The sequence below is a fragment of the Armigeres subalbatus genome, chromosome 2, assembly GCF_024139115.2.
Source record: "Armigeres subalbatus isolate Guangzhou_Male chromosome 2, GZ_Asu_2, whole genome shotgun sequence".
Lineage (NCBI taxonomy): Eukaryota > Metazoa > Arthropoda > Insecta > Diptera > Culicidae > Armigeres > Armigeres subalbatus.
The window spans coordinates 416,652,071-416,679,405 of NC_085140.1; the positions used below are offsets into that span (position 1 = coordinate 416,652,071).

The 27,335-nt window shown below is 39.3% G+C and overlaps 2 protein-coding genes across 2 annotated transcripts in view; both read left to right on the top strand.

Annotated features, from left to right (window-relative positions):
* LOC134210298 (zinc finger protein 26-like) lies at positions 1-23,279 on the top strand. Its single transcript, XM_062686344.1, has 7 exons — positions 1-230; positions 333-459; positions 834-1,541; positions 1,744-2,639; positions 4,281-4,506; positions 21,390-22,097; positions 22,288-23,279. The coding sequence occupies exons 1-7, from the start codon at positions 205-207 to the stop codon at positions 23,185-23,187; spliced, it is 3,591 nt and encodes a 1,196-aa protein (XP_062542328.1). The 5' UTR covers positions 1-204; the 3' UTR covers positions 23,188-23,279.
* Positions 23,280-24,069: 790 nt separating this feature from the next.
* LOC134213413 (uncharacterized) overlaps positions 24,070-27,335 on the top strand; it is a 391,718-nt gene continuing 388,452 nt past the window's right edge. The window contains exon 1 of the mRNA XM_062692452.1: positions 24,070-25,340. The gene's annotated coding sequence lies outside the window, so the exon portion shown is untranslated. The remainder of the gene's footprint in view (positions 25,341-27,335) is intronic.

The window sequence follows — 27,335 nt, forward strand, 5'->3', positions numbered from 1 at the left end:
TCGCTTTGACACTCCACTGTAACAACAAAAACATGAATCGAAGTTATTTTGTTTTTAGCAAAATACAGTTAACAAGCAATTCCAACTACATTTTATGATATAGAGCATAGTTTGGTTGAAAAGTTTATTAAACTCAAATTATTAAAATACATTGGTTTACTTTATCAGCTTGTTGTTATATATTGATATTTGTGACCTGACAAAATGAGCTTATTGAAGAACCCTGTTTGGTGAGTAATGTTCCAATGGATATGTTTGCAATGTTGTTTATTTCAATATTATAGATGACCGTTTAGCACATTTGCATGATTTCAAATTATTTTAACTTGTAGTCCATTCGAGAAGCAAGAGGTGGTTTGCAAAATATGCGAGGGAATCGATGGCGCAATGGAATCGATTTTCTGTGAACAAAATGATCATCGACTGTTAAACAAGATCTTCAAATCGACCAACGTTAAGGTATGGAAAATACTAAATGAAAAATGCATGAAACTTAAGTGTCAGATAATGATTGTTCCAAATGTTTTATTAAACAAAATTATACTAAAAAGATGTACATACTTTCATTCGGAGCTATTTGTATTTTCATCTTTAAAGCATCGTATCATGATGGCAATGCTAAAAAACCCTAAATTAGCATTAAAAAAATACCCGTATGTTTTGTGTTACCTGAATTATAATTAAAGATGTTTATTTATCAACTTATACCTACTTAATTATTTTAGCTAATTTCTAAAAAGGAAACATAATACCAATACCAATAGCATATGTAAACAATGTGATCAATTTTACCGAGGAAATGAATTTAAGTTTTTTTTTCTTCACAATTTAAGGTAGAACCAGTCTGTGGGATCCTTTCGCCGATTTGTGAGTTCTGTCGAACACGGATTGATCAGTTTGATGATGATTTTAAACCTCACTGTAAAGAATATGTGGTTGAGAAGGTGGTTTCAACGGCTCCCGATGATGATCCGTTCAACAGTTTGGATCCTTGTCAAATTGATCAGGATGAGGAGGAGAAATACAGATCAGAAAAGAAACAACTTAAGAATGAACCTTTCGTTAAACAAGTTCCACTACCTTTGAAATTCGACGATGAAAAAGATGAGCAGATCAATGTGCCAGAGAGTCTGGTTGATGCGATGGTCGAATCATTTGACAATTCTGATGGTTTATTGATCGAAATGGAATCGGATCGCGAAAATGATCCTGAAATCCAAGATGAAGCAAAGGGTGAGGAAGACTCATCTACAAAAGTGATGAAAAAAAGAGGAAGAGGTCGACCGAGGTCAAGATTTTCATCGGAAGGAATGAAACAGGCTGTTAAGTGTGAAATTTGCGGTAAACTGGTGATGTATATGAAGGATCACATGCGGATGCACGAAAAGGATAAAAAATTCAAATGCCCTCATTGCGATCGTTCGTTTTCACAAAGCAATAATCTAATCTATCATATCAGAAAGCATACCGGGGAGAAACCGTTCCCTTGCGATAAGTGCGACAAAAGCTTCATTTGCAAATCACACCTGCTTTCTCATGCGGTAAGTAGAATCAAGTTGTTGGCTTTATCTTTGGTTGTCCTCATTCTGATCCTTGTTTATAAATTTCTCCTTCTTACATCAGTCTTTAAACTTTCCATTTAATGGCCTTTAATTTTTTTTAAATTTTTGTCTTATTTTTCCTTCATGTTTGCACGCTTTTTTGTAAGAGTATTGTATTCACCTTTTGTTTTTTTACTTTTAGCGATCTCATGAGAATGATAAACCTTTTCAATGTGAATTCTGCTCAAAACGCTTCAATCAGGCTTGTAACTTGACTAAGCACTTGCGAGTACACAGTGGTGAAAAACCATACAGCTGCAAGCAGTGCGGCAAGGCATTTATGAACCTGTCCAACATGAAAGTTCATGCGAAAAGGCACAGCGGTGATCAGAACTATACCTGCGAGATATGTTCGAAAAGCTTTTATGATAACTATCACTTAGTGAGACATATGATGGTGCACTCCAAGAAGAAGCACCTCAAATGCGTACGTTGCTCAAAACAATTCAACTCGATTGATGAACTCAAATCGCACTCAACACAACACAAGGGACCTGAGGAAATTATATGCTGTGAAATTTGTAGTAAGCCCTTCAATACTATATTCAAGCTAAATTTACACATGCGCGTCCACGAGCCAGCTGACAAAGATTCGTTGAAATGTAAAGTTTGTCTCATGGAGTTCGAACGACAGGATCAACTAGAACTTCATCGTGTTCGGGTACACGGTGAACCAAAACAGCGACCGAAGGTGTCTCGAGAGATTATCATCGACCCGGAAACGGCAAACAAGCAATTGCAAGGACCTTTTCAAAAGCCATACCAATGCGATGTTTGCTTCAAGTTATTCAACCAATCTTACAGTTTGAAAGTACATTTGAAGACGCACATATCGGACGATAAACTGCACACATGTGACAAGTGTCCTCGAATGTTTCGCCGAAGGGATCACTTGGAAGCACATCAACGCAGGGGGGAATGCATTGAAAGGACGGAATCGAAACCGGTGGAAGCACCGGAGAACACATCAATTGATTTGTCCCCTGAGGCAATTTTGGACACGCAACAGATAGTATTTAAATATGAGATTCAAAATGCGTAGCAGTTTGTTTTCCATGTGGCAGATGTTTGAATAAATAATACAGTATTGCTTTAATAATGAAAGCCATTTTTAATGGATAGACATCCTAGGAATCGACTTTTTTTCTGGAATGTTAGTTGATAAAAGTATTCATGTACCTATTAGGTAAGGTCTAGCTGATGTTTGCGGTAAGTTTCAGAGTTGAAACCCGTATTCTGCTTGGATCTTCCCTGCGCTATGCACATCGCTTTCTTGTGGCCGTGGTATAACTTTCGAGAACAATTTTCGTCGGATTTATTGTCTGACATCCTGGCTACATGCCCGGCCCAACATAGTTGTCGGATTCAAGAATTAATTAGAATAAATTCCTATTACCTACAAATTACTACTTCAGCTTCTAATAACAACGACCGTCCAAAATCTGGATTAGTGCGGTAAGATAGCATGAAACCTGAACCGTACTTGCGTGCAAGATTTGAAATATGTTCATGTCTGACCACACCGTTGGACGTGCCGTGTCTGACATCTAACAGACGTCAGTGTCAGAAACATCAGGCGTTCAGAAAATCGACTCTTTTCGTTCGTGAGGTTTGCTGTTTTCCTTCAGTTGCCTTCTGTTAATCGTTTGCGCTGTGTGTGTTTTTCTTGATGTCTGTTACTCACCTGCTCTAAGTAGTGAAGCACCGTCCTGCGTGACCATAGTGGCCCGTCTGCTGCTTCCGAAGGAGCGGCGTGTTGGAGAAGAGAAGAAATAAAAGTGGTCTCCTGTGTCTAGATAAGCTAGAAGAAGAAACCTTCAGCCATCATCGGAGGCAGTATCGGAATTTTGTGTTCCTAGTCGTGGGAGCTTGTGGGGATCTAAAGTTTAGTGAGGGTTTCTGTGAAAAATTGTTCCCCGAACATCTGGTTCTCGAAGGGCTACCATTGTTTCACCCATCACGGCCACGAAAGTGTGCGGAAACGGGTGGACTTGCGCTGGTGTACTTCTGGAGCTATGTTTGTGACAGGAAAATCATATCAATAAAGAGGAAGACGTCGACATTGTTAAAGGAAAAAAAATCAATCATCTAAAGAAACTTTTCCGAGAGGAAAAGGAAAATTGCCAAGAAAAACGTAGATTTAATTTTGATTTATTTCGATTGGTATGAGAACAAGAAGAAATAAAATAAATATAAATTCGCATTAGTCGCGATCTAATGGTGGTTTTCGGAAGCAAAAAGATAATGGAGTAAGATTTTATCGCAAACTTGCTGCGAAACAAAGTGCCAGTCAGCAGAAGCTCTTTTAAGAAGTTGAAAGCCGAATAAGTTTCCTGTTCCTACGGTACAGGTCGTACTCAGGTGTTGTAAAATTTGCACATTGCTTGTCGGTTTTGTCATTGTCTGTGACCGCTAAAAGAAGAGCCAAGTGTAAAACAAAATAATTACGGTTTATGTAAGCATTTTTCATGTGAAGGGAAAGTTTATCAAAGCCATTTCAGAATCCGCATCCGACCGAAAGTGGTTGCGGTAGTGTTTAAAAAAAATAACAGCTTCTTTGCTGAAGAAGTTCAATGTTCTGTAATAGTGTCCATCATCGTCATCAGTATCTCGTGAATAGTGCGGTGTTTCTTCGTCGTCAGTCTCCTGACTCTGCGCTTCGGCGAAGCAGTAAATCTAATTAGACGACAAGATCGGGGGCTCTTTTCGATTGTTAAATAGATACAACTTGTGGTCATTAACCAGCGAACAAGAAGCAACAAGAACGAGTGCAAACAGAAGAAGATCATTCTTGGAGAAGACACGCACACAAGTCCAACAAAAATACTGCGAGGGCTTCGGAACACCGCACGGTCATCACCAGGCGGCACCACCATCAGCACCGGTGGATTTCTTAACAGAACAGGTAAATTGCTTTGCTGTTTACTTCCATTTGCATTGAACTTCGCCGTATTGGGGTTCTATATTTTTCTCTAACGAATTTGGCAAATTACTTAATTGGAAACGACATGATTTGAATGTTTTGATGATCGTATGCATATCTAGGCCATCTCTAAAATTATAGTACAGTTGGATTTTAATTCCCATGACTGAACCGCGTGGAGTAGGAACTTATAATTTGCACTGTTTTATCCAGAGAGGTTGATCGTGCCTTTTTGCAGTTTTCGTTTATGCTTTCGTTTTCAGGTCATGATTCCTACAAGTCTTCCATTGCATTTGAGATCGCCCAATGAGTATTAAGTTTTGTTGTAAGAAATTCGTGGTTGGACAGTAGGTTCGACACTACAGAGACAGAATCACAGTAGAGGAAATCAATTTACATTTACTCATTTTTACTAATGTAGTAGTATACTATCTACCATTATATGCATAACGCTCCATGTAGATATGAAATGCAAGATTGCTAACCAAAGATTTAAACCCATATTTTAAACATCGTGAGTTTTTATATTCTACTAGCAGATCCGACAACTTCGTTTCGCCAAAAATTGATTTATTTTCTGATTAGTTTTTGACTCATTCAGAAATTTCTGTTTAATTTGTACGGAAGCCCCCCTTTCCAAAGGGGGGAGGGGTCTCGAACGATATTAAGAACCTTCCCCGGCTCAAAAAACCTCTGTATACAAATTTTCACGCCGATCGGTTGAGTAGTTTCGGAGTCTATAAGGTTCAGACAGGCAGAAATTCATTTTTATGTATATAGATTTTGTAGTTTGTGATTCAGCGTCAAGACTTGTTGGCAAAACATTCTTTCAATAAGTATATAAATAAATATGAAGCCAAGCATGCTTTTCATCATGTTTAAGAATCGAAATCTCGAATCGAAGCGATTCGATTTGGCTAAAACTTTACTAGGCACCTGTTTAAATTGTATACATCTCTATTGATTTTGACCCTTGTATCTGGAAATAATTATAAAGAAACCACTTTTTATATGGGGCTCCATACAACAGCCCTGTCTTTATAATTATTTCCAACAGATACACGTATAAGCTGAATATATGGAGAAACGAACATCACCAAGAAATGCAACCAACTTAAGGCTTTGTAGGGATTCACAAAAGATAGAGTAAAAAATTTCTGTTAAATAAGCCGGGTTAATTACATATTCACTATCCAAAACCTCAGACCGCATCGTGCTTTCGTGCTGTGCGGTTCTTTCTCTCTTTGCGGAAGGAAGTTTTTAATACTACCCGAAGCTATTTTAATTTCAACGGTGCTTTTTAGCGCTATTTGTACCCACTGATCCAGTTACGATCTTTGCAAGGACCCGTGCCTTCGTTTTACGTTGGACGCGTTTGCGGAAGTAAAATTCCATCAAGCGGTGGTAATCCTGTAGGGACACTGTTCTGGGAAAGAACCTCTTAGAAGGTTACGTCTCCACGCTCAGCAATGAGCATTGATAAAAACAAGAGGAAGGGAAAGTCGCTGAATTCTCCACTGCCTTCTAAGAAACAAGGTTTCAAGACCGTCCTGCCAAAGCGCGGATAAAATAGAAGGAAGCTGGAGAATTCAGATATTCCTTCTAACTCTAATATCGGAAATAATTCTTCTCCAATCAAACTGAGCAATCAGTTCGATTTGATTAATGATGAAATTGAGCAAATCGAATATACCTCTAGCCCAGGTGATTCGATTCATGCGAAAAAGCAAAGGATTCCGCCAATTGTGGTATCTGTTGCCGAGTTTTCTGGCTTCCGGAATGAGATTTTGAGTAACCTTCAGGGGATCAAGGTTTCATTTCAGATTGCTAGGAAGGGTGACTGCCGCGTTTTGCCGGGATCCTTTGACGATCGCAAACATCTTCTTCAGTATTTAACTGAGAAGCGCCATAAATTCTTCACATACGACGACAAAACTGAGCGATTGTTCAAAGTCGTCTTGAAAGGTCTCCCCAGTGATGATAAATCACTGGATGAGATTAAAATTGAAATTTCTCAATTACTTGGATTTTCACCAGTCCAAGTAATTAAGATGAAAAAGAAATCCCACTCTGGTACTTCTCAGAGGGGCATTTCTCAAGAATTTTATTTAGTTCATTTTAACAAAAGTGAACTAAATAATATGAAAAGTTTGGTAAAGGCCTGTATTATGTCCCATGTCCGTGTTACATGGGAACATTTCCGCAGGCCTGGGGGAAATTTCCAAAACCCCACCCAGTGCCGTAAGTGCCAAAAGTGGGGTCATGGAACCAAACATTGTCACATGGATGCTAAATGCATGATTTGTGGTGGAACCTCTCACGCCAAGGACGCATGTCCTGTGAGAGAAGATTCCAATAAATTTAAATGTGCAAATTGTGGGGGCAATCATAAATCCAATTTCTGGGAATGCCCTTCACGCAAGTTTTGAATTCCCGTGCAAAATTGATGACGGGAAATTCCAATCGGATCCCAGATTCGACGGGTAGAAATTTTTCAAACGCTCAAATTTCGAAACCAGTTACCGGTCGAGCAATTCATACCCACCACAATTCACAAACAAATTTTGCTGCTCGTCAACGGGTAGCAAGCACTTCAGTAAATTACAATTTTCGAATGTACCTACGTATGCAAACATCGCTGCTGGTAGACAAAATTTCTCTTCTCAAAATGAGGTTTATACCCATGTCCCAAAGGAAAATAATGGTCATGTTGCCGATTCAGGTAGCATGACTGCTTCCGATTTTGATTTTAACTGAACAATTGCATCACATGATTGATGCAATGTTCAAAGCAAATACCATATCAGAAGCTGTTCAGGTTGGTATAAAGTACACACAAAAATTGTTATCGGACTCCGTTTTAATGGATCTAAATAATTGTGTGAAAGTTCTAAATTGGAATGCCCGCTCTCTAAAGGGTAAGGAAGATGAATTATTCAACTTCCTAACAGTTCATAATGTGCATATTGCCATTATAACAGAAACTTATTTAAAGCCCGGACTCTCCATTAAAAGAGATCCAAATTATTTTATCTACAGAAATGATCGTCTTGACAGCGCCTGTGGTGGGGTCGCCATTGTCATTAATAGACGTATCAAACATAAATTATTTTCTTCGTTTGAAACCAAAGTTTTGAAACCTTGGGAGTTTCTGTTGAAACAAATTTTGGTCAATTTTCCTTCATTGCAGCCTATTTGCCTTTTCAATGCAATGGGCAGCAAAAGAATTTGTTGAAAGCTGATCTTCAAATTCTGACTCGCAACAAATCAAAATTCTTCGTAATTGGTGACTTCAATGCCAAACACCGTTCATGGAATAATGCTCAAAGCAATTCCAACGGCAACATTTTATTTGAAGATTGTTCTGCGGGATATTATACTATTCAATATCCCAATGGCCCAACTTGTTTTTCATCCACTGAAATCCTTCGACAATTGATTTGGTTTTAACGGATTCAAGTCAGCTGTGTGGCCAATTGGTAACTCATGCTGACTTTGACTCTGATCACCTTCCTGTGACATTTGAAATCTCACAAGAAGCCATTTATAATCCAATCAGCTCTACTTTTAATTATCATAGAGCTGATTGGGATTTATATAAAACGTATATCGATAGGAATTTTGATGTTAATATTCCTTTGGATACCAAAAGTTATATTGACAATGCGCTCGTATCTTTGACAAATTTAATTGTCGAAGCCAGAGGCATTGCAATTCCGAAATGTGAAGTTAAATTCAACTCCATTATTATTGACGACGATCTTCAGCTACTGATCCGTCTTAAAAATGTGAGGCGAAGACAATACCAAAGAACTCGCGATCCCGCTTTGAAAGTTATTTGGCGAGATTTGCAAAATGAAATTAAAAAACGTTTCGCTATTCTGAGAAATACCAACTTTGAGAATAATGTCTCGAAGTTGGACCCCAGTTCGAAAACCTTTTGGAAATTAACGAAAATTCTTAGAAAACCTCAAAAGCCAATTCCAGCGCTTAAAGAGGGAAATAAAATTTTATTAACAAATGGCGAAAAGGCTCAAAAACTTGCTCAGCAGTTCGAGAGTGCCCATAATTTTAGTCTAGGTCTCACTAGTCCAATTGAGGATCAGGTTACACGAAGCTTCGAAGACATTCTCAACCAAGATAATGTTTTTGACCCTTCGTTGGGAACTAATTTGGATGAAGTGAGATCTATTACTAGAAAATTTAAAAATATGAAAGCTCCGGGTGATGATGGTATTTTCTACATACTTATCAAAAACTTCCTGAGAGCTCTTTATCCTTTTTGGTTAATTTATTTAACAAATGTTTTCAATTGGCATACTTCCCAGATAAATGGAAAAATGCCAAAGTTGTTCCAATTTTGAAGCCGGGCAAAAATCCAGCTGAGGCTTCTAGTTATCGCCCAATCAGTTTGCTTTCTTCAATAAGCAAACTGTTTGAAAAGATTATTTTAAATAGAATGATGGTTCATATTAATGACAATTCTATTTTTGCTGATGAGCAATTTGGTTTTCGCAATGGGCATTCAACCACTCATCAGCTATTAAGAGTTACGAACTTTATTCGGCTCAACAAATCTGAAGGATATTCGACTGGAGTTGCTCTTCTTGATATAGAGAAAGCATTTGACAGTGTTTGGCATGAAGGTTTGATTGTAAAATTGATGAATTTTAATTTTCCTCTGTACATTATTAAACTGATCCAAAATTATTTATCAGATCGCTCACTGCAGGTAAACTATCAGAATTCTAAATCTGATAGATTACCTGTAAGGGCTGGTGTCCCCCAAGGCAGCATACTGGGGTCCATTTTGTATAACATTTTTACTTCTGACTTACCTGATTTACCACCAGGGTGTCAAAAATCTTTGTTTGCAGATGACACAGGTCTCTCAGCCAAAGGGCGTAGCCTTCGTGTCATTTGTAGTAGATTGCAAAAAGTTTGGATATTTTCTCCACTTACTTGCAGAAATGGAAAATTTCCCCGAATGCTTCCAAAACTCAGCTTATAATTTTCCCACATAAGCCGAGAGCTTCTTATTTGAAACCTTCTAGCAGACATATTGTCACTATGAATGGGGTTAATTGGTCTAGCGAAGCTAAATATTTAGGACTTCTGCTAGATCAAAAATTACATTTTTTAAAATCACATTGAAGGCCTTCAAGTCAAATGTAACAAATATATTAAGTGTCTATATCCACTTATAAACAGAAAATCAAAACTTTGTCTTAAGAACAAATTTTTAGACCAGCCATGTTGTATGCTGTGCCAATATGGACTAGTTGCTGCAATACCAGAAAGAAGGCACTTCAGAGGATTCAAAATAAAATTTTGAAAATGATTCTGAAGTTGCCTCCGTGGTATAGTACCAATGAACTTAATAGAATTTCTAATATTGAGACATTACAACAAATGTCCAACAAAATTATTTCCAATTTTAGACAAAAATCGTTGCAATCTTCTATTGCAACGATTAACTCCTTGTACCCTTAGTATAAAATAGGTTAAGATTAGTTTAAGTTGAAAACATTGTAATTCCTACATGGTTCAATTCAACCAGAGGAAAAAATTCTAACTGCCAGAGGCAATTGAAATGTATTAATAATAACTAAAAATAGAACATAGCAAATAAGGATGATATTGTTAAGAAAACACGGAACACCTAGTCTAAGAGATGAATGCATGTATTAGATAATTAGCAAATAAAATTAGTTAAAAAAAAGAAAGAAAAAAAAAACTATACCTCAGATTGGCGGCCACCGGAGATGTTCCGGGTTTTCCAATGGTGTGTGTATGTGTTTCCATTCTATCTCCCTCTGTCCGGCAGTGCTTTGATGGAAGAAACATGTCTAGGAGAAAGTGGGGCAAGGCAGCCAACGTTGATTGTGACTAAAGTGAGCATTATATTCACATTATTATTACGAGGAATGGTTAACATTAATGTAAAAGGGGTATACAACTGAAAAACGCAATTTGACAACCTCACTTGTTCTTAAAATTTTGATTTTCAGGAGGTTCAGTTAAATTTTGAATTTTCTTATTATTTTGTAGTTACATAATTTAAGATTTGAAGCCAAAATTATTTATTTTTTTTCAACACAAATTGAGGCTTTTATATAACTATAATAGTCTATCTACATTATTAATTTGCGGAGATCAACAGTATTTATGATCGATAGGATATACATCTTTGGATATACGTCGACTCAGGGCGGTATTGCCAACTATATTAGAAACAAGGTCAGCTCAAAGTTTAAGAGTCGACTAACCCTTTAATGCATTTCAAAAATCTTAAAAATAATTTCTGTCTGAATCAAAGATGATTATTAAACAACGGATATGGTTTTAATTGTAAAAATAAGCTTTAGGCAAATTCAGATATTGTCGTAGCGCCAGAGGTCAACAATTCAAGATGAAAAACGACATTTTCATGCGAAACATCATTTGAACATAATCTCTAGAAGTGCAAGGAATTTTTGGTCCTCGCTTGTCTTGTCCCGAGGGGGTGCCATGTCGCCCCATATGATAAATATAGTCTTAGAATGGGATACATGAAATGACGGAGCAAACTTGAAAAGCGACTGCTTTCAACTGAGGTTTATTAAGAAGTTACTATTAAGAAAAATAACAAACTGTTCACCTGTCATAAGACGAGTTTATACCATCCCATTGAATTCCACCACTTAATTGTATCTTGACAGATACGTATTTCGACCTCAAAGGTAAGGCCGTCTTCAGTGTCTCGTACTTGACTCGACTCAAAATAATTTTCTTATCAACAAACTGTTAGTAACTAAGGTAAGGGGGGCGTAGCTAATAATATCAAGATTGCTTAGAGCTACTTAGATTACACCCCTCTCAATCAGATAATCCAATCATCATTCGCAGGGTTTTGAATCGGTTATGCTCCAGAGCCTTCGTGAAAATATCTGCCAATTAATTTTGCGTTTTGGTGGGTTCAATTTTCAACACTCCAGATGCCACATGATCACGCACGAAATTATGTTTGATATCAATATGTTTCGTACGTTTTGTTTCCAGGTTCTTTGCCATACAAATACAACTGCGGTTGTCCTCATACATAGTGATGTGTATGTTCGATTCTTGTAGATTTTCAAGTACTCCTTTCAGCCAGAGAGATTCGGCAACTGCTGCACTGAGCGCGATGTACTCCGCTTCACTAGACGAAGTTGCAACAGTGGTCTGCTTCTTGCTGCACCAGATTACCGAGGATCCAAATATTTTGAACAGATAGCCACTCACTGATTTCCGATCTTCTGTGTCGGACACCCAATCGGCATCAACGTTTCCAACCAAAGGTTTGCTTGTTGGGTCTCGCTTGAAATTCAGCTTCGTTTTTATCGTACCTTGCAAGTATCGAACAATTCGTTTCAGGGCTTGCCAATGTTCAGTGGTAAGTTGTTGCTGAAAACGCCCCAAATATCCGACAGGGTAACAAATTTCAGGTCGCACACTTAGCATTATGTACATCAGTGATCCCAGTAGCTCACGATATGGTTGGCTTGCATCTGGTCCACTTCGACTAAACGTAAAGGCCTTTCTCCATTGGTGTACGAGCTGGATTACACTCGGGCATCCCAAAACGGTTCACAAGTTTTCGATACGATGTCCATTCATGCCCAAAAAGTGTCGGAGCTCCCCACAGTCAGACATTTCGAACTAGGTTGCAAGATCCTTCTTCAGCTTCATTACTGACGGAAGATTGCGGCCAGCCACCAGCAGGTCATCAACATACAGAATTAGCACCAGCTCATCGTCCTTATCGAACTTCGTGTACAGACAATAATCATGTCTTGATCTCTTGAAGCCCATCTCGAGAATTGTTTCGTTGAATCGTTCATTCCAACATCTGGGTGATTGCTTCAAACCGTATAAAGATTTCAGCAACCGACAAACTTGACCAGGTTTTGCTGATACACCCTCCGGGACTTCCATAAAGATGGTTTCCTTCAAGCGGCCATGGAGAAACGCAGTACGTACATCCATTTGGTGAAAGAAGTATTTTCTATGAACCCCAACTGCTAATACGTTTCTGATTGTAGCTAGTTGAGCTACCGGTGCATAGGATTCTTCATAGTCGTGTCTTTGCTTCTGTAGGTATCCCTTCGGGCTTTGAGGCGAATCAATTTGCCGTTCTCATCTTCCTTAAAATTAAACACCGACTTGGATTTCAGAGGTTTAGTATCTTTGGGACTAGTCACCATTTTCCAGTCATCGTTCCTCCTCAGTCCTCAGTAAATCCAGCTCGCTCGTTACAGCACGCATCCAATCGTCTCTGTCATCTCGACGTACAATCTGACCGTATGGTTCGGGTACATCTGTAGATAGGATACCGTAGAAATTGCTCCATAGCCAACAAAATAGTCATGGAACTTACCCGCAAAGGTTCGCTCCCGATCGCTACGCCTCAGTTGCCTTTCAAATTCGTGGTTTTTTTTATTGCGATGGGAGCGGTGATGCTGTTGGTTCCTATATCGCATAATCGGTTTCGTTTGACTTGGCATCATCGGATTCATTCGATAGCTCATCGTCGGTATTGTTTTGCTGATTTACCTGCTCAAGTTGTCTAGCGACTTCTGGCTCTTGATGTTCTTGCGTTGTGACTTCTTTATCCCCCTCTTTTTCGTAAGAATATTGCACTACCAACGGCGAATCTTTATTAGCTTCTGCTTCAACTTCATACGGAAAACGACCTTCATCGAACTTCACGTCACGCGCCACGATGATCTTTCGACGAGTTCCTAAAGCCGATAACCGTTCGACGCATAGCCAACCATCACAACCTCAAAACTTTTGGCATCTAGTTTCTTTCGTTGCTGTCCAGGTATCCATGCAAATGCTCTGCACCCGAAAATTCGAAGCTTCTCCAGATTGGGCTTTACTCCCATCCATAACTCAGCGGGAGTCAACTGGACCGACAGAGCATTCGTCGGACTTCGGTTCAGTAGGTAGACACCGGTTAACGCTGCTTCACACCACATCCTTTTCGGCATTTTAGAATCTAAAAGCATTGAACGTACCTTTTCAATAAGCGTTCGGTTGAACCGCTCGGCCACTCCGTTCTGTTGCGGGGAATAAGCAACTGTCGTCTCAATCTGAATGCCTTTATTTTTATACCATTTCTTTTGCTCGGTTGATCCGTACTCTGTGCCTTCATCTATCGTTAGTTTTGAAATTTTCTTGCCGAAAGCTGCTGTCACCATCGCTTCATATTCTAGGAAACGCTCAAAAACATGGTTTTTCTTCTTCAGCATATAGATGACCGAGAAGTGGCTGTAATCATCGATGAATGAAACAAAATAACGCGATCTATCCCATGCCGGGGGGTCAATGGGCCCACAGACGTCCGAATGAATCCTCTCCAAAACACGAGTCGCTCGTTGACGTGTACCGTTGAAGGGCTCACGGCACTGCTTTCCTGCATTCAATTTGACTTCCAACTCGTATAGACTGCCATTCAGGTACGCCGTAGCAATAGTCGTGTCATCTTTCCGCAAGGTAGCTTGTCTACCACAGAACAGTACCGATATACCAGCCTTGGCCAGCTTCTTCACGGACATCAGGTTGTCTCTTAGTTCCGGTATGTACAGGACTTCATTGATTTTCATTTGGACGCCTTTGTTACTCACACCTTCGATGATACCTTTCTTCTGTGCTTCCAAAGTTTCACCATCCTTCGCAATATTGATGATTATTGGACTTGACAGCTTGCTCAAAGATGAAAAGACTGCAGCATCGTTCACAAGGTGTTTGCTTGATCCGGAGTCGAGCTTGAAGCATAAATATCCATCACAGCTTCGATGTTCACCTGCACGAGCAGCCATAAAGCTTACCGCCTTGCTTCCACATCCAGTAGCAGAATTCGTTTCACTGTGTTGATGCCGGCAGTCCTTCTTCATGTGCCCTTTCTTGCCGCACTTATGACACTTACCAAGGAACTTCTTGAATCGATCTGCTTTCTTTTCACCAGCAAACGCGGTGGTCTTCTCGTTTGAGTCGTCTTGATGCCTATCGAGTAGCTTCACCTCTTCGCCCAGAAGCCGTTGCTTCACCACGTCTAGCGATAGCTCATCGTCACCAAGATTTTCCAGAGCAGTTATTAACGGGTCATACGATTCCGGAAGAGTACCGAACAGCGTTACCACCATATCGGGTTCCTTAAGATCCGCTCCTGCTACTCTCAGTTGCCTGATCAGATCATCGAAACGCACCAAATGGTTCCGCATGAATTCTCCTTCCTTCATCTTCAAACGCCCAAGTTGCTTCCTGATCAGGTTCTGCGTCGCTAGCGATTTCTTGGCGAAAGAATTTTCCAAAGCTTTCCACATCTGTTTGGCCGTTGTTTTATCCCGTATGATCTCCAGACAATCATCTCCCAGGAAACCAATCAACATGGACTTTGCCTTTTTGTCCGCCTCGTCGAACTTCACTTTTTCTGCTGCTTCTTGAGAAGCATCCTCCGTCAGGGTATGTACCACTCCCATAGCGTCCAGATATGTACGTACACGAAAACTCCAATTATGGAAACCGGGTCCTCCGTGGAATTGAGGAATGCCGTGAACTGATTCCTTGCCGGATGAGTCCATAATTTCTTAGAATGAGATACACGAAATGACGGAGCAAACTTGAAAAGCGACTGCTTTCAACTGAGGTTTATTAAGAAGTTACTATTAGGAAAAATAACAAACTGTTAGTAACTAAGGTAAGGGGGGCGTAGCTAGGAATATCAAGATTGCTTAGAGCTACTTAGATTACATATAGGCATCATAAAAACACCTTTTTTAAAATGATATGGAAATGCTAATATCATCTTCCAAACTTGGACGTACATGTTCATGATAGCATTAGAGGCGAAAGTATAGAATTGATAGTTCCGTTAGGATACGGCAGAGGCATGAAGAATGTTTTTATAGAAGTCGATTTGAAAGCGAGCGGAGGACAATATTTGTGATGGCACATATCACACGACCTTCCTTCTGCCAAGCTCCCGTATGAAGGGGGAGGGAAGAATATCAGTGTGGAAGCTGATATATCTCCACTGGCAAAAGGAAGGTGGTTTGACTTGCTCATATGCCATCGCGTGCGGAAGGATTTGCTATCGACGAGTACTGTCTCCAAATTTCTAATATGACATCAGCATTTAGTCGAATAGGATTTTTATCTTATCTTCTATTGCGGACACATGTAGCTTTTTGTAAGGGTTTAACAGAGCCCACTGCCAAACCCCATCACGTCCTAGGCAAGCCCCCTAACTCGCAGAGGCCGTGGGGAGGGGTCGTATTATCCGCCGCTTGGAAAAGGCGAGCCACCCCGCTTGGCGAGTGTAACATTGATCGAATTGGAATCTTATAGAGTATTGGTTAATCTACACTACTGTTGACTGACGAAAGATTTGTGGGATTGTTTATTAACATTTGCTTCATACTACATGCTGAGGAGGCGTGATGCACCGCATATTACCCCCCCCCCTTCCTGGTGAAAAGGACTAACATGGTAGAATTGGCACATATGTATGTATTTACCAATACCATGCTGCGTGATCGTGTAGCCATGGACCGAGCCGAATGGAGAAGACTCTTATATACCGCACAGGCCACTTCGGCCTTAGTCTGAATAAATAATAATAATGCTGCGTGATCAAAGTCAACCTAAAGCTCGCTTCACCATGGTTTATTATACTCTGATTATACCTATCTACAAACGATTGATGCACAGGATGAATAGCCATGCGTCTCCATCGCAATATCGTTTTATTGCTGGTTCCCCCAAACACACGCGACAAGACAATCGGGACGCGATTCTATCGCTTGGCAACTGCGATTCTGTCGCTGTTCGTTGGTATGGAAGCCTAAATGGAACATTGCCTGCAGCGACCCAACGTTAGAATCGCGGCGATGAAATCGCTTAGGTCTGGGGGAGCCTTTAGGTAGGTATTGCAGCTTCCAACTCACACACAGCAGCGAGAGCTTGCACTCCTTCGGCTCCTCAGCTCGCAAAACTCGAGAGACCCGCACACGATGTTGAGAGCTGAGTATTTAGTTAGACAATCCATGGCAGGCGTATCAGACGCGATATCGGCACTATGTTTATTCCGCACACCAAGAAGGTTCCGCTTCCATTTTCGGCTGATGCAGATGGTCGGTTTGTTTTTCTGTAACCTGTCGATGAGGGAAGAGCGATCCCTCGATCACCATGTCGTTATTGATGCGCTCATGGTTGGAGTTGTGAGATCCGTTTGAACTTCACTCAGTCAAAGGATCTCAAGCAGATTGCGGTGTACCTTATTGGCAAGTTTTGCCAATTTACCCTGCTGGGCTAGGGTTGAAACGTTCCATGTTCCTATTCGTGTCCGTTGTTTTGCGCAAAGAATCGTTGCCGTAAAATTAGTCCGTATTTTTTCATTGTCGGATTCTCGAACAAATTGATGTTTCGGAAACAGTAGGTTGTTGGCCCAAGGTTCCCCAATCCACCAGGATGGGGCTGCCGCCTGCCATCTTAAGTATAACTTCCGGGGAATAGCATTTCGTATTCAGGCGCTGGATGCCAGAACAGACGCTGTTGGAACCGCATCTTATTGGTGAACAGACGCTCGATCTGTCGGATCAAATTTGTTTAAAGCTTAACTCAGTTAAAGTCCCAGGAGTTAAAGTGGTAAATTATTAACAATGTTTTATGCGACGTATGTTTCTCACAAATAATCTTCTGTCACGTCTGAAAAGTCTGTAAGACCTTATCGACCACTCCCAGAACATCATGGAATGCCCCGAGGTAACCTGCAGGAATGTACATTTTTATTTGTTGATCCAAACATGTCATGGGACTTAGGGTTCCTAGTACCGGCTCCTTTTTGTGGTACCGGTACTACGGTACTGAGAAAATGCAGTACCGGGAAAATACCGGTATTGGAATTTTTCTTATTGACGTTGAATTTTGATCTGAATAATTTGCTCCTTTCACCTTAAATTTTGAATTACTTAGATGTACGATCAGTAATATATTCCGCGAGTAATGGCCGCCAATTTACCTGCGAATTAGTTTCAGATTTGACATTTGTGGAAGTCAGCTGAATTCTGTCCAAAGCCTAATAAATAAGAAAGTGTTGATGAAGTAGATCCACACAAAAGATAAGATAATTATTGTCGTTTTGATTTCCTTTGTTCTGCTGTCCGAATCCGAAACATGTTGGGCTGTTAGGTACATAGTTTTCAGTGATGAACTTAATAATAATTAAAAAAATCACTTTAATAAAGTTCATTGATTTAGCGACCTATCCTCGCCAGCAAAAGATGTTCCGGCGAGCTACGATAGCAACAATCTTTATCTTGTAACTAACCTGCTTATTTACTTCATTGCTGAGATTGCTCAGCACATCATATAATAGTAGACTTTCTTCTCTTCTTCTTATCGGCATTACATCCCCATACTGGGACAGAGCCGCCTCGCAGCTTAGTGTTCATTATTTAAGCACTTCCACAGTTATTAACTGCGAGGTTTCTAAGCCAGGTTACCATTTTTGCATTCGTGTATCATGAGGCCAGCACGATGATACTTTTATGCCCAGGGAAGTCGAGACAATTTCCAATCCGAAAATTGCCTCGACCGGCACCGGGAATCGAACCCAGCCACCCTCAGCATGGTCTTGCTTTGTAGCCGCGCGTCTTACCGCACGGCTAAGGAGGGCCCCAGTAAACTTTCACAAATGCCAAATCAGAAACTATCCCACAGGCAAATTAGTGTCCTCGCGGAAATTTAGATTGGAAATTTTCTGAATTTTTCAACACATCTGCATTTTGAGGGGATGTATTCTTTTATAGTAAATAGCATAACTTAGTAAATCAGTCGCAAAATGCTGTTTGTTTGATATACCGTATATGTGACATTTTTGGCCAAAATAATACTTCGAGATATTCCAAAACTTTGCTGACAAAAACACAACAAATACTGAGGCACAATTACTTTTCATGAGCATAAGTGCATAAACAAGTAAAAAAAACTAACGAGGTTTGCTCTTGGTTCTTTACGAGAAACATCTATCAATCAAAACCCGTAAACGTATTTAATTTAAAATTTGATTCTTGGTGCAACGCCACTGTATTTATAGCACTAAGTTGGATTGCGATCCTATTTGGTCAAACTGAAATAGAACTGTTCAATTTTCCAATTTAATTGCGGTACTCAGGTTAGTGTTTTTATGCATGTTTGGGCAAAGTGGAAACATAACTCAAAATAGTGATTTTCTAGAAATATTTAGTCCCTTTTAAGCATTCCTTAATATTTATATTTTATTCCAAATACTGGTACAACCTCGGTACCGTAAATAGCGGTTCTCATTGGTGTTTGGTACTGGTATTTTTGGTAATCGACGGTATTCCCGGTACTACCGGTACCACAATCCTGGACTGATCTACCTTCATGATTTCTGATGAATAATCTTCTGGTGATTCCATGAAGGACGATTGACCTCACTGGCCACTTCCAGAATATTACGTGGTGCCCCGGGGGAAGCTGTAGAAGAGAACATTTCCTACTTTAGACCAAACGTATCGTGCGACAACTCTATCTTCATGGATGTTTACAAATAAAGTTCTGGTAAGACTGTGCCCGGGGGATCCAGTAGAAATGGACATTTTCATTTTTGCACTAAAACATGTCATGCGATGGCTCTAACTTCATGGTTTCTCACGAATAATTATCTGAAGATCTTATAACACTAAACTGCGAGGATGTTATGCCAATAAGAATAAGAACGACATGTGGAAGATTTAAATCGAAAAATGTATTGGATATGGAGGGTAACTACTGTCTTCGGTGGGTTCGAACCCACGACCCCAGTACGGTAGATAGGCGCTTTCCCTACTAAGCTTCGAAGGACCTCCGTCGTCCTCCGCAGCATAGTGAGTAATTTTTGGTAATTCTGGCTTCTCAGATTATATAGTACCTTGTTAAAACAATTTAACGTAAAATTAGGTACTTTATTCTAAACGTGTGCGCAAAAAAAAAGTTGCATACAAGTTAAGTGATTTTCGCTTTGACACTCCACTGTAACAACAAAAACATGAATCGAAGTTATTTTGTTTTTAGCAAAATACAGTTAACAAGCAATTCCAACTACATTTTATGATATAGAGAATAGTTTGGTTGAAAAGTTTATTAAACTCAAATTATTAAAATACATTGGTTTACTTTATCAGCTTGTTATATATTAATATTTGTGACCTGACAAAATGAGCTTATTGAAGAACCCTGTTTGGTGAGTAATGTTCCAATGGATATGTTTTGCAATGTTGTTTATTTAAACATCATAGATGACCGTTTAGCACATTTGCATGATTTCAAATTATGTTTACTTGTAGTCCATTCGAGAAGCAAGAGGTGGTTTGCAAAATATGCGAGGGAATCGATGGCGCGATGGAATCGATTTTCTGTGAACAAAATGATCATCGACTGTTAAACAAGATCTTCAAATCGACCAACGTTAAGGTATGGAAAATACTAAATGTGCCACAGGGGAAGCTGTAGAAGAGAACATTTCCTACTTTAGACCAAACGTATCGTGCGACAACTCTATCTTCATGGATGTTTACAAATAAAGTTCTGGTAAGACTGTGCCCGGGGGATCCAGTAGAAATGGATGTTTTCATTTTTGCACTAAAACATGTCATGCGATGGCTCTATCTTCATGGTTTCTCACGAATAATTATCTGAAGATCTTATAACACTAAACTGCGAGGATGTTATGCCAATAAGAATAAGAACGACATGTGGAAGATTTAAATCGAAAAATGTATTGGATATGGATGGTAACTACTGTCTTCGGTGGGTTCGAACCCACGACCCCAGTACGGTAGATAGGCGCTTTCCCTACTAAGCTTCGAAGGACCTCCGTCGTCCTCCGCAGCATAGTGAGTAATTTTTGGTAATTCTGGCTTCTCAGATTATATAGTACCTTGTTGAAACAATTTAACGTAAAATTAGGTACTTTATTCTAATCGTGTGCGCCAAAAAAAGTTGCATACAAGTTAAGTGATTTTCGCTTTGACACTCCACTGTAACAACAAAAACATGAATCGAAGTTATTTTGTTTTTAGCAAAATACAGTTAACAAGCAATTCCAACTACATTTTATGATATAGAGCATAGTTTGGTTGAAAAGTTTATTAAACTCAGATTATTAAAATACATTGGTTTACTTTATCAGCTTGTTGTTATATATTGATATTTGTGACCTGGCAAAATGAGCTTATTGAAGAACCCTGTTTGGTGAGTAATGTTCCAATGGATATTTTTGCAATGTTGTTTATTTGAATATCATAGATGACCGTTTAGCACATTTGCATGATTTCAAATTATTTTTACTTGTAGTCCATTCGAGAAGCAAGAGGTGGTTTGCAAAATATGCGAGGGAATCGATGGCGCGATGGAATCGATTTTCTGTGAACAAAATGATCATCGACTGTTAAACAAGATCTTCAAATCGACCAACGTTAAGGTATGGAAAATACTAAATGAAAAAAATGAAACTTAAGGGTCAGATAATGATAGTTCCAAATGTTTTATTAAACAAAATTATACTAAAAAGATATACTTTCATTGGGAGCTATTTGCATTTTCATCTTTAAAAAATGATGGGAATGTTAAAATTCCTAAATTTGCATGATATTAAAAAAAACGTATGTTTTGTGTTGCCTTGATTATAATTAAAATTTAGATCGTTTATCAACTTATACCTACTTAATTATTTTAGCAAATTTCTAAAAAGGAAACATAGTACCAATAGCATATGTAAACAATGTGATCAATTTTACCGAGGAAATGAATTTAAGTTTTTTTCTTCACAATTTAAGGTAAAACCAGTCTGTGGGATCCTTTCGCCGATTTGTGAGTTCTGTCGAACACGGATTGATCAGTTTGATGATGATTTTAAACCTCACTGTAAAGAATATGTGGTTGAGAAGGTGGTTTCAACGGCTCCCGATGATGATCCGTTCAATAGTTTGGATCCTTGTCAAATTGATCAGGATGAGCAGGAGAAATACAGATCAGAAAAGAAACAACTTAAGAATGAACCTTTCGTTAAACAAGTTCCACTACCTTTGAAATTCGACGATGAAAAAGATGAGCAGATCAATGTGCCAGAGAGTCTGGTTGATGCGATGGTCGAATCATTTGACAATTCTGATGGTTTATTGATCGAAATGGAATCGGATCGCGAAAATGATCCTGAAATGCAAGATGAAGCAAAGGGTGAGGAAGACTCATCTGCAAAAGTGATGAAAAAAAGAGGAAGAGGTCGACCGAGATCAAGATTTTCATCGGAAGGAATGAAACAGGCTGTTAAGTGTGAAATTTGCGGTAAACTGGTGATGTATATGAAGGATCACATGCGGATGCACGAAAAGGATAAAAAATTCAAATGCCCTCATTGCGATCGTTCGTTTTCACAAAGCAATAATCTAATCTATCATATCAGAAAGCATACCGGGGAGAAACCGTTCCCTTGCGATAAGTGCGACAAAAGCTTCATTTGCAAATCACACCTGCTTTCTCATGCGGTAAGTAGAATCAAGTTGTTGGCTTTATCTTTGGTTGTCCTCATTCTGATCCTTGTTTATAAATTTCTCCTTCTTACATCAGTCTTTAAAATTTCCATTTTTTTTTTTTAATTTTTGTCTTATTTTTCCTTTATATTTGCACGCTTTTTTGTAAGAGTATTGTATTCACCTTTCGTTTTTTTACTTTTAGCGATCTCATGAGAATGATAAACCTTTTCAATGTGAATTCTGCTCAAAACGCTTCAATCAGGCTTGTAACTTGACTAAACACTTGCGAGTACACAGTGGTGAAAAACCATACAGCTGCAAGCAGTGCGGCAAGGCATTTATGAACCTGTCCAACATGAAAGTTCATGCGAAAAGGCACAGCGGAGATCAGAACTATACCTGCGAGATATGTTCGAAAAGCTTTTATGATAACTATCACTTAGTGAGACATATGATGGTGCACTCCAAGAAGAAGCACCTCAAATGCGTACGTTGCTCAAAACAATTCAACTCGATTGATGAACTCAAATCGCACTCAACACAACACAAGGGACCTGAGGAAATTATATGCTGTGAAATTTGTAGTAAGCCCTTCAATACTATATTCAAGCTAAATTTACACATGCGCGTCCACGAGCCAGCTGACAAAGATTCGTTGAAATGTAAAGTTTGTCTCATGGAGTTCGAACGACAGGATCAACTAGAACTTCATCGTGTTCGGGTACACGGTGAACCAAAACAGCGACCGAAGGTGTCTCGAGAGATTATCATCGACCCAGAAACGGCGAACAAACAATTGCAAGGACCTTTTCAAAAGCCATACCAATGCGATGTTTGCTTCAAGTTATTCAACCAATCTTACAGTTTGAAAGTACATTTGAAGACGCACATATCGGACGATAAACTGCACACATGTGACAAGTGTCCTCGAATGTTTCGCCGAAGGGATCACTTGGAAGCACATCAACGCAGGGGGGAATGCATTGAAAGGACGGAATCGAAACCGGTGGAAGCACCGGAGAACACAACAATTGATTTGTCCCCTGTGGCAGTTTTGGACACGCAACAGATAGTATTTAAATATGAGATTCAAAATGCGTAGCAGTTTGTTTTCCATGTGGCAGATGTTTGAATAAATAATACAGTATTGCTTTAATAATGAAAGCCATTTTTAATGGATAGACTTCCTAGGAATCGACTTTTTTTTTCTGGAATGCTAGTTGATAAAAGTATTCAACTATTAGGTACGCTCTTGCTGGTGTTTGCGATTAGTTTTAGAGTTAGAAATCGTGTTCTGCTTGGATCTTCCCTACGCTATGCACATCGTTTTCTTGTGCCCATGGTAATACTTTCGAGAACAATTTTCGTCGGATTTATTGTCAGACATCCTTGTTACACGCCCGGACCAAGTTGTCGGATTTAAAAATTATTTAGAATAAATTTCTATTACCTACAAATTACTACTTCAGCTTCTGCTGACGACCGTCCAAAATCAGGATTATGTACGGTAAGGCAGCATGAAACCTGAACCGTACTTGCGTGCAAGATTTGAAATATGTTCATGTCTGACCACACCGTTGGACGTGCCGTGTCTGACATCTAACAGACGTCAGTGTCAGAAACATCAGGCGTTCAGAAAATCGACTCTTTTCGTTCGTGAGGTTTGCTGTTTTCCTTCAGTAGACCAATGCAAGATCTTGACTTAACCTCACTTATTTGACAGTTCACAGAGCTTGTTTACAGGGTGTTAGAATTAAAATAGATCAGCCGGAAATAAAAATCCGTAATTTTCGCTCAAAATCATTTTGATCCGAATATTCTAGTGATATGCTTTAATTCCTACCATAAATCAATCACGAAAGACATCAATATTCTTAATTAATTACAAAGCAGTTTTTCCGGAAGCTGCTCCAGAGACTAAGTCCATGTAAACAAGCTCTGTGAACTGTCAACCTACGTCATCTTGCACTGGTCTGTTGCCTTCTGTTAATCGTTTGCGCTGTGTGTGTTTTTCTTGATGTCTGTTACTCACCTGCTCTAAGTAGTGAAGCACCGTCCTGCGTGACCATAGTGGCCCGTCTGCTGCTTCCGAAGGAGCGACGTGTTGGAGAAGAGAAGAAATAAAAGTGGTCTCTTGTGTCTAGATAAGCTAGAAGAAGAAACCTTCAGCCAACATCGGAGGCAGTATCGGAATTTTGTGTTCCTAGTCGTGGGAGCTTGTGGGGATCTAAAGTTTAGTGAAGGTTTCTGTGAAAAATTGTTCCCCGAACATCTGGTTCTCGAAGGGCTACCATTGTTTTACCCATCGCGGCCACGAAAGTGTGCGGAAACGGGGTGGACTTGCGCTGGTGTACTTCTGGAGCTATGTTTGTGACAGGAAAATCATATCAATAAAGAGGAAGACGTCGACATTGTTAAAGGAAAAAAAATCAATCATCTAAAGAAACTTTTCCGAGAGGAAAAGGAAAATTGCCAAGAAAAACGTAGATTTAATTCTGATTTATTTCGATTGGTACGAGAACAAGAAGAAATAAAATAAATATAAATTCGCATTATTCGTGATCTAATGGTGGTTTTTCGGAAGCAAAAGATAATGGAGTAAGATTTTATCGCAAACTTGCTGCGAAACAAAGTGCCAGTCAGCAGAAGTTCTTTTTTAAGAAGTTGAAAGCCGAATAAGTTTCCCGTTCCTACGGTACAGGTCGTACTCAGGTGTTGTAAAATTTGCACATTGCTTGTCGGTTTTGTCATTGTCTGTGACCGCTAAAAGAAGAGCCAAGTGTAAAACAAAATAATTACGGTTTATGTAAGCATTTTTCATGTGAAGGGAAAGTTTATCAAAGCCATTTCAGAATCCGCATCCGACCGAAAGTGGTTGCGGTAGTGTTTAAAAAAATAACAGCTTCTTAGCTGAAGAAGTTCAATGTTCTGTAATAGTGTCCATCATCGTCATCAGTATCTCGTGAATAGTGCGGTGTTTCTTCGTCGGCAGTCTCCTGACTCTGCGCTTCGGCGAAGCAGTAAATCTAATTAGACGACAAGATTGGGGGCTCTTTTCGATTGTTAAATAGATACAACTTGTGGTCATTAACCAGCGAACAAGAAGCCACAAGAACGAGTGCAAACAGAAGAAGATCATTCTTGGAGAAGACACGCACACAAGTCCAACAAAAATACTGCGAGGGCTTCGGAACACCGCACGGTCATCACCAGGCGGCACCACCATCAGCACCGGTGGATTTCTTAACAGAACAGGTAAATTGCTTTGCTGTTTGCTTCCTTTTGCATTGAACTTCGCCGTATTGAGGTTCTATATTTTTCTTTAACGAATTTGGCAAATTACTTAATTGGAAACGACATGATTTGAATGTTTTGATAATCGTATGCATATCTAGGCCATTTCTAAAATTATAGTACAGTTGGATTTTAATTCCCATGACTGAACCGCATGGAGTAGGAACTTATAAATTGCACTGTTTAATCCAGAGGGGCTGATCGTGCCTTTTTGCGGTTTTCGTTTATGCTTTCGTTTTCAGGTCAGGTCTTTCATTGCATTTGGGATCGCCCAATGAGTATTAAGTTTTGTTGTAAGAAATTCGTTGGTTAGTCAGTAGGTTCGACACTACATAATCACAGTAGAGGAAATCAATTTACATTTACTCATTTTTACTAATGCAGTAGTATACTATGTACCATTATATGCATAATGCTCCATGTAGATAGGAAATGCAAGATTGCTAACCAAAGATTTAAACCCATATTTTAAATATCGTGAGTTTTTATACTCTACTAGCACATCGCCAAAAATTGATTTATTTTCTGATTAGTTTTCGACTTATGCAGAAATTTCTGTTTAATTTGTATGGGAGCCCCCCTTTCCAAAGGGGGAGGGGTCTCGAACCATCTTAAGAGTCCTCCCCGGCCCAAAAAATCTCTGTATACAAATTTTCACGCCGATCGGTTAAGTAGTTTCGTAGTCTATAAGGTTCAGACAGACAGAATTTCATTTTTATGTATATAGATTTTGTAGTTTGTGATTCAGCGTCAAGACTTTTTAGCAAAACAATCTTTCAATAAGTATATAAATAAGTATAAAGCCAAGCATGATTTTCATACATTTTCATCATGTTTGAGAATTGAAATCTCGATTCGTAGCGATTCGATTTGGATAAAACTTTATTAGGCACCTGTTTAAATTGTATACATCTCTATTGATTTTGACCCTTGTATCTGGAAATAATTATAAAGACACCACCATAGAGTAGAAATTTATGTTAAATAAGGCGGGGGCTTATGAAATTAATTATTCACTACCCAAAACCTCAGATTGGCGGCCACCGGAGATGTTCCGGATTTTCCAAGGGTGTGTGTGTGTGTTTCCATTTTATCTCACACTGTCCGGCAGTGTTTTTATGGAAGAAACATGTCTATGGGAAAGTGGGGCAAGATCGCCATATGGGGCAAGACAGCCAACGTTGATTGTGACTAAAGTGAGCATTATTATTCACATTATTATTACGAGGGATGGTTAACATTAATGTAAAAGGGGTATACAACTGAAAAACGCAATTTGACAACCTCACTTGTTCTTAAAATTTTGATTTTCAAGAGGTTCAGTTGAAATTCGTATTTTCTTATAATTTTGTAGTTATGTACAGCCCTCCCCTCGGATATGTGATCTTGCCGCGATGGGTGGGCTTACGCCATTAGTACTGTTATGGCAACCAAAGACATATCCTGTCGTGGTGGTATCACATGTTGACTATTTTTGTTCAATGCCGCGTCACAATTTGGCATTGACGCACTGATTTTACGGATGTGCATGTGATCCAACGGACATCATCGTGTCTTGGAGCCTGGAATAGTAATGCAGTGAGGTGGGCTTCTTTCCTCAGTAATAATGAAGTGAGATCTCCTTCTTTTTTGCATTACTTTTCTGATGTGTTCCCTGAAGATGATGAGTCGTAGCTACGCTTAAATCTAGCTAGATAGGTATATATAGAGAAATTGTAATCTACTTTATCGACATTAATAGGAAATTGACATTAAAAGGATTCACTGAGTAGAAGTTTTTTCAAAACTAGGAGCGTGGCGCTTCTTTTATTTTGTTATGTCCAAATTAAAGAGCCATAATATAAAATACCACACTTGGCAACTATGGTCTTCAAACAATCTAATAATGGCTTCATTCTCGATAAATTTTATTAACAGATAGGGAATAGGCGTGATGAAGCTTTATTTTGCCACCGA

Excerpts from the sequence above, each read along its gene's own strand:
- LOC134210298 (XM_062686344.1), top strand. The coding sequence starts at position 205 with ATGAGCTTATTGAAGAACCCTGTTTG. Across the intron at positions 2,640-4,280 it reads AAATATGAGATTCAAAATGC|ATTAGACGACAAGATCGGGG; the intron begins GTAGCAGTTTGT and ends GCAGTAAATCTA. Across the intron at positions 22,098-22,287 it reads CACACCTGCTTTCTCATGCG|CGATCTCATGAGAATGATAA; the intron begins GTAAGTAGAATC and ends TTTTACTTTTAG.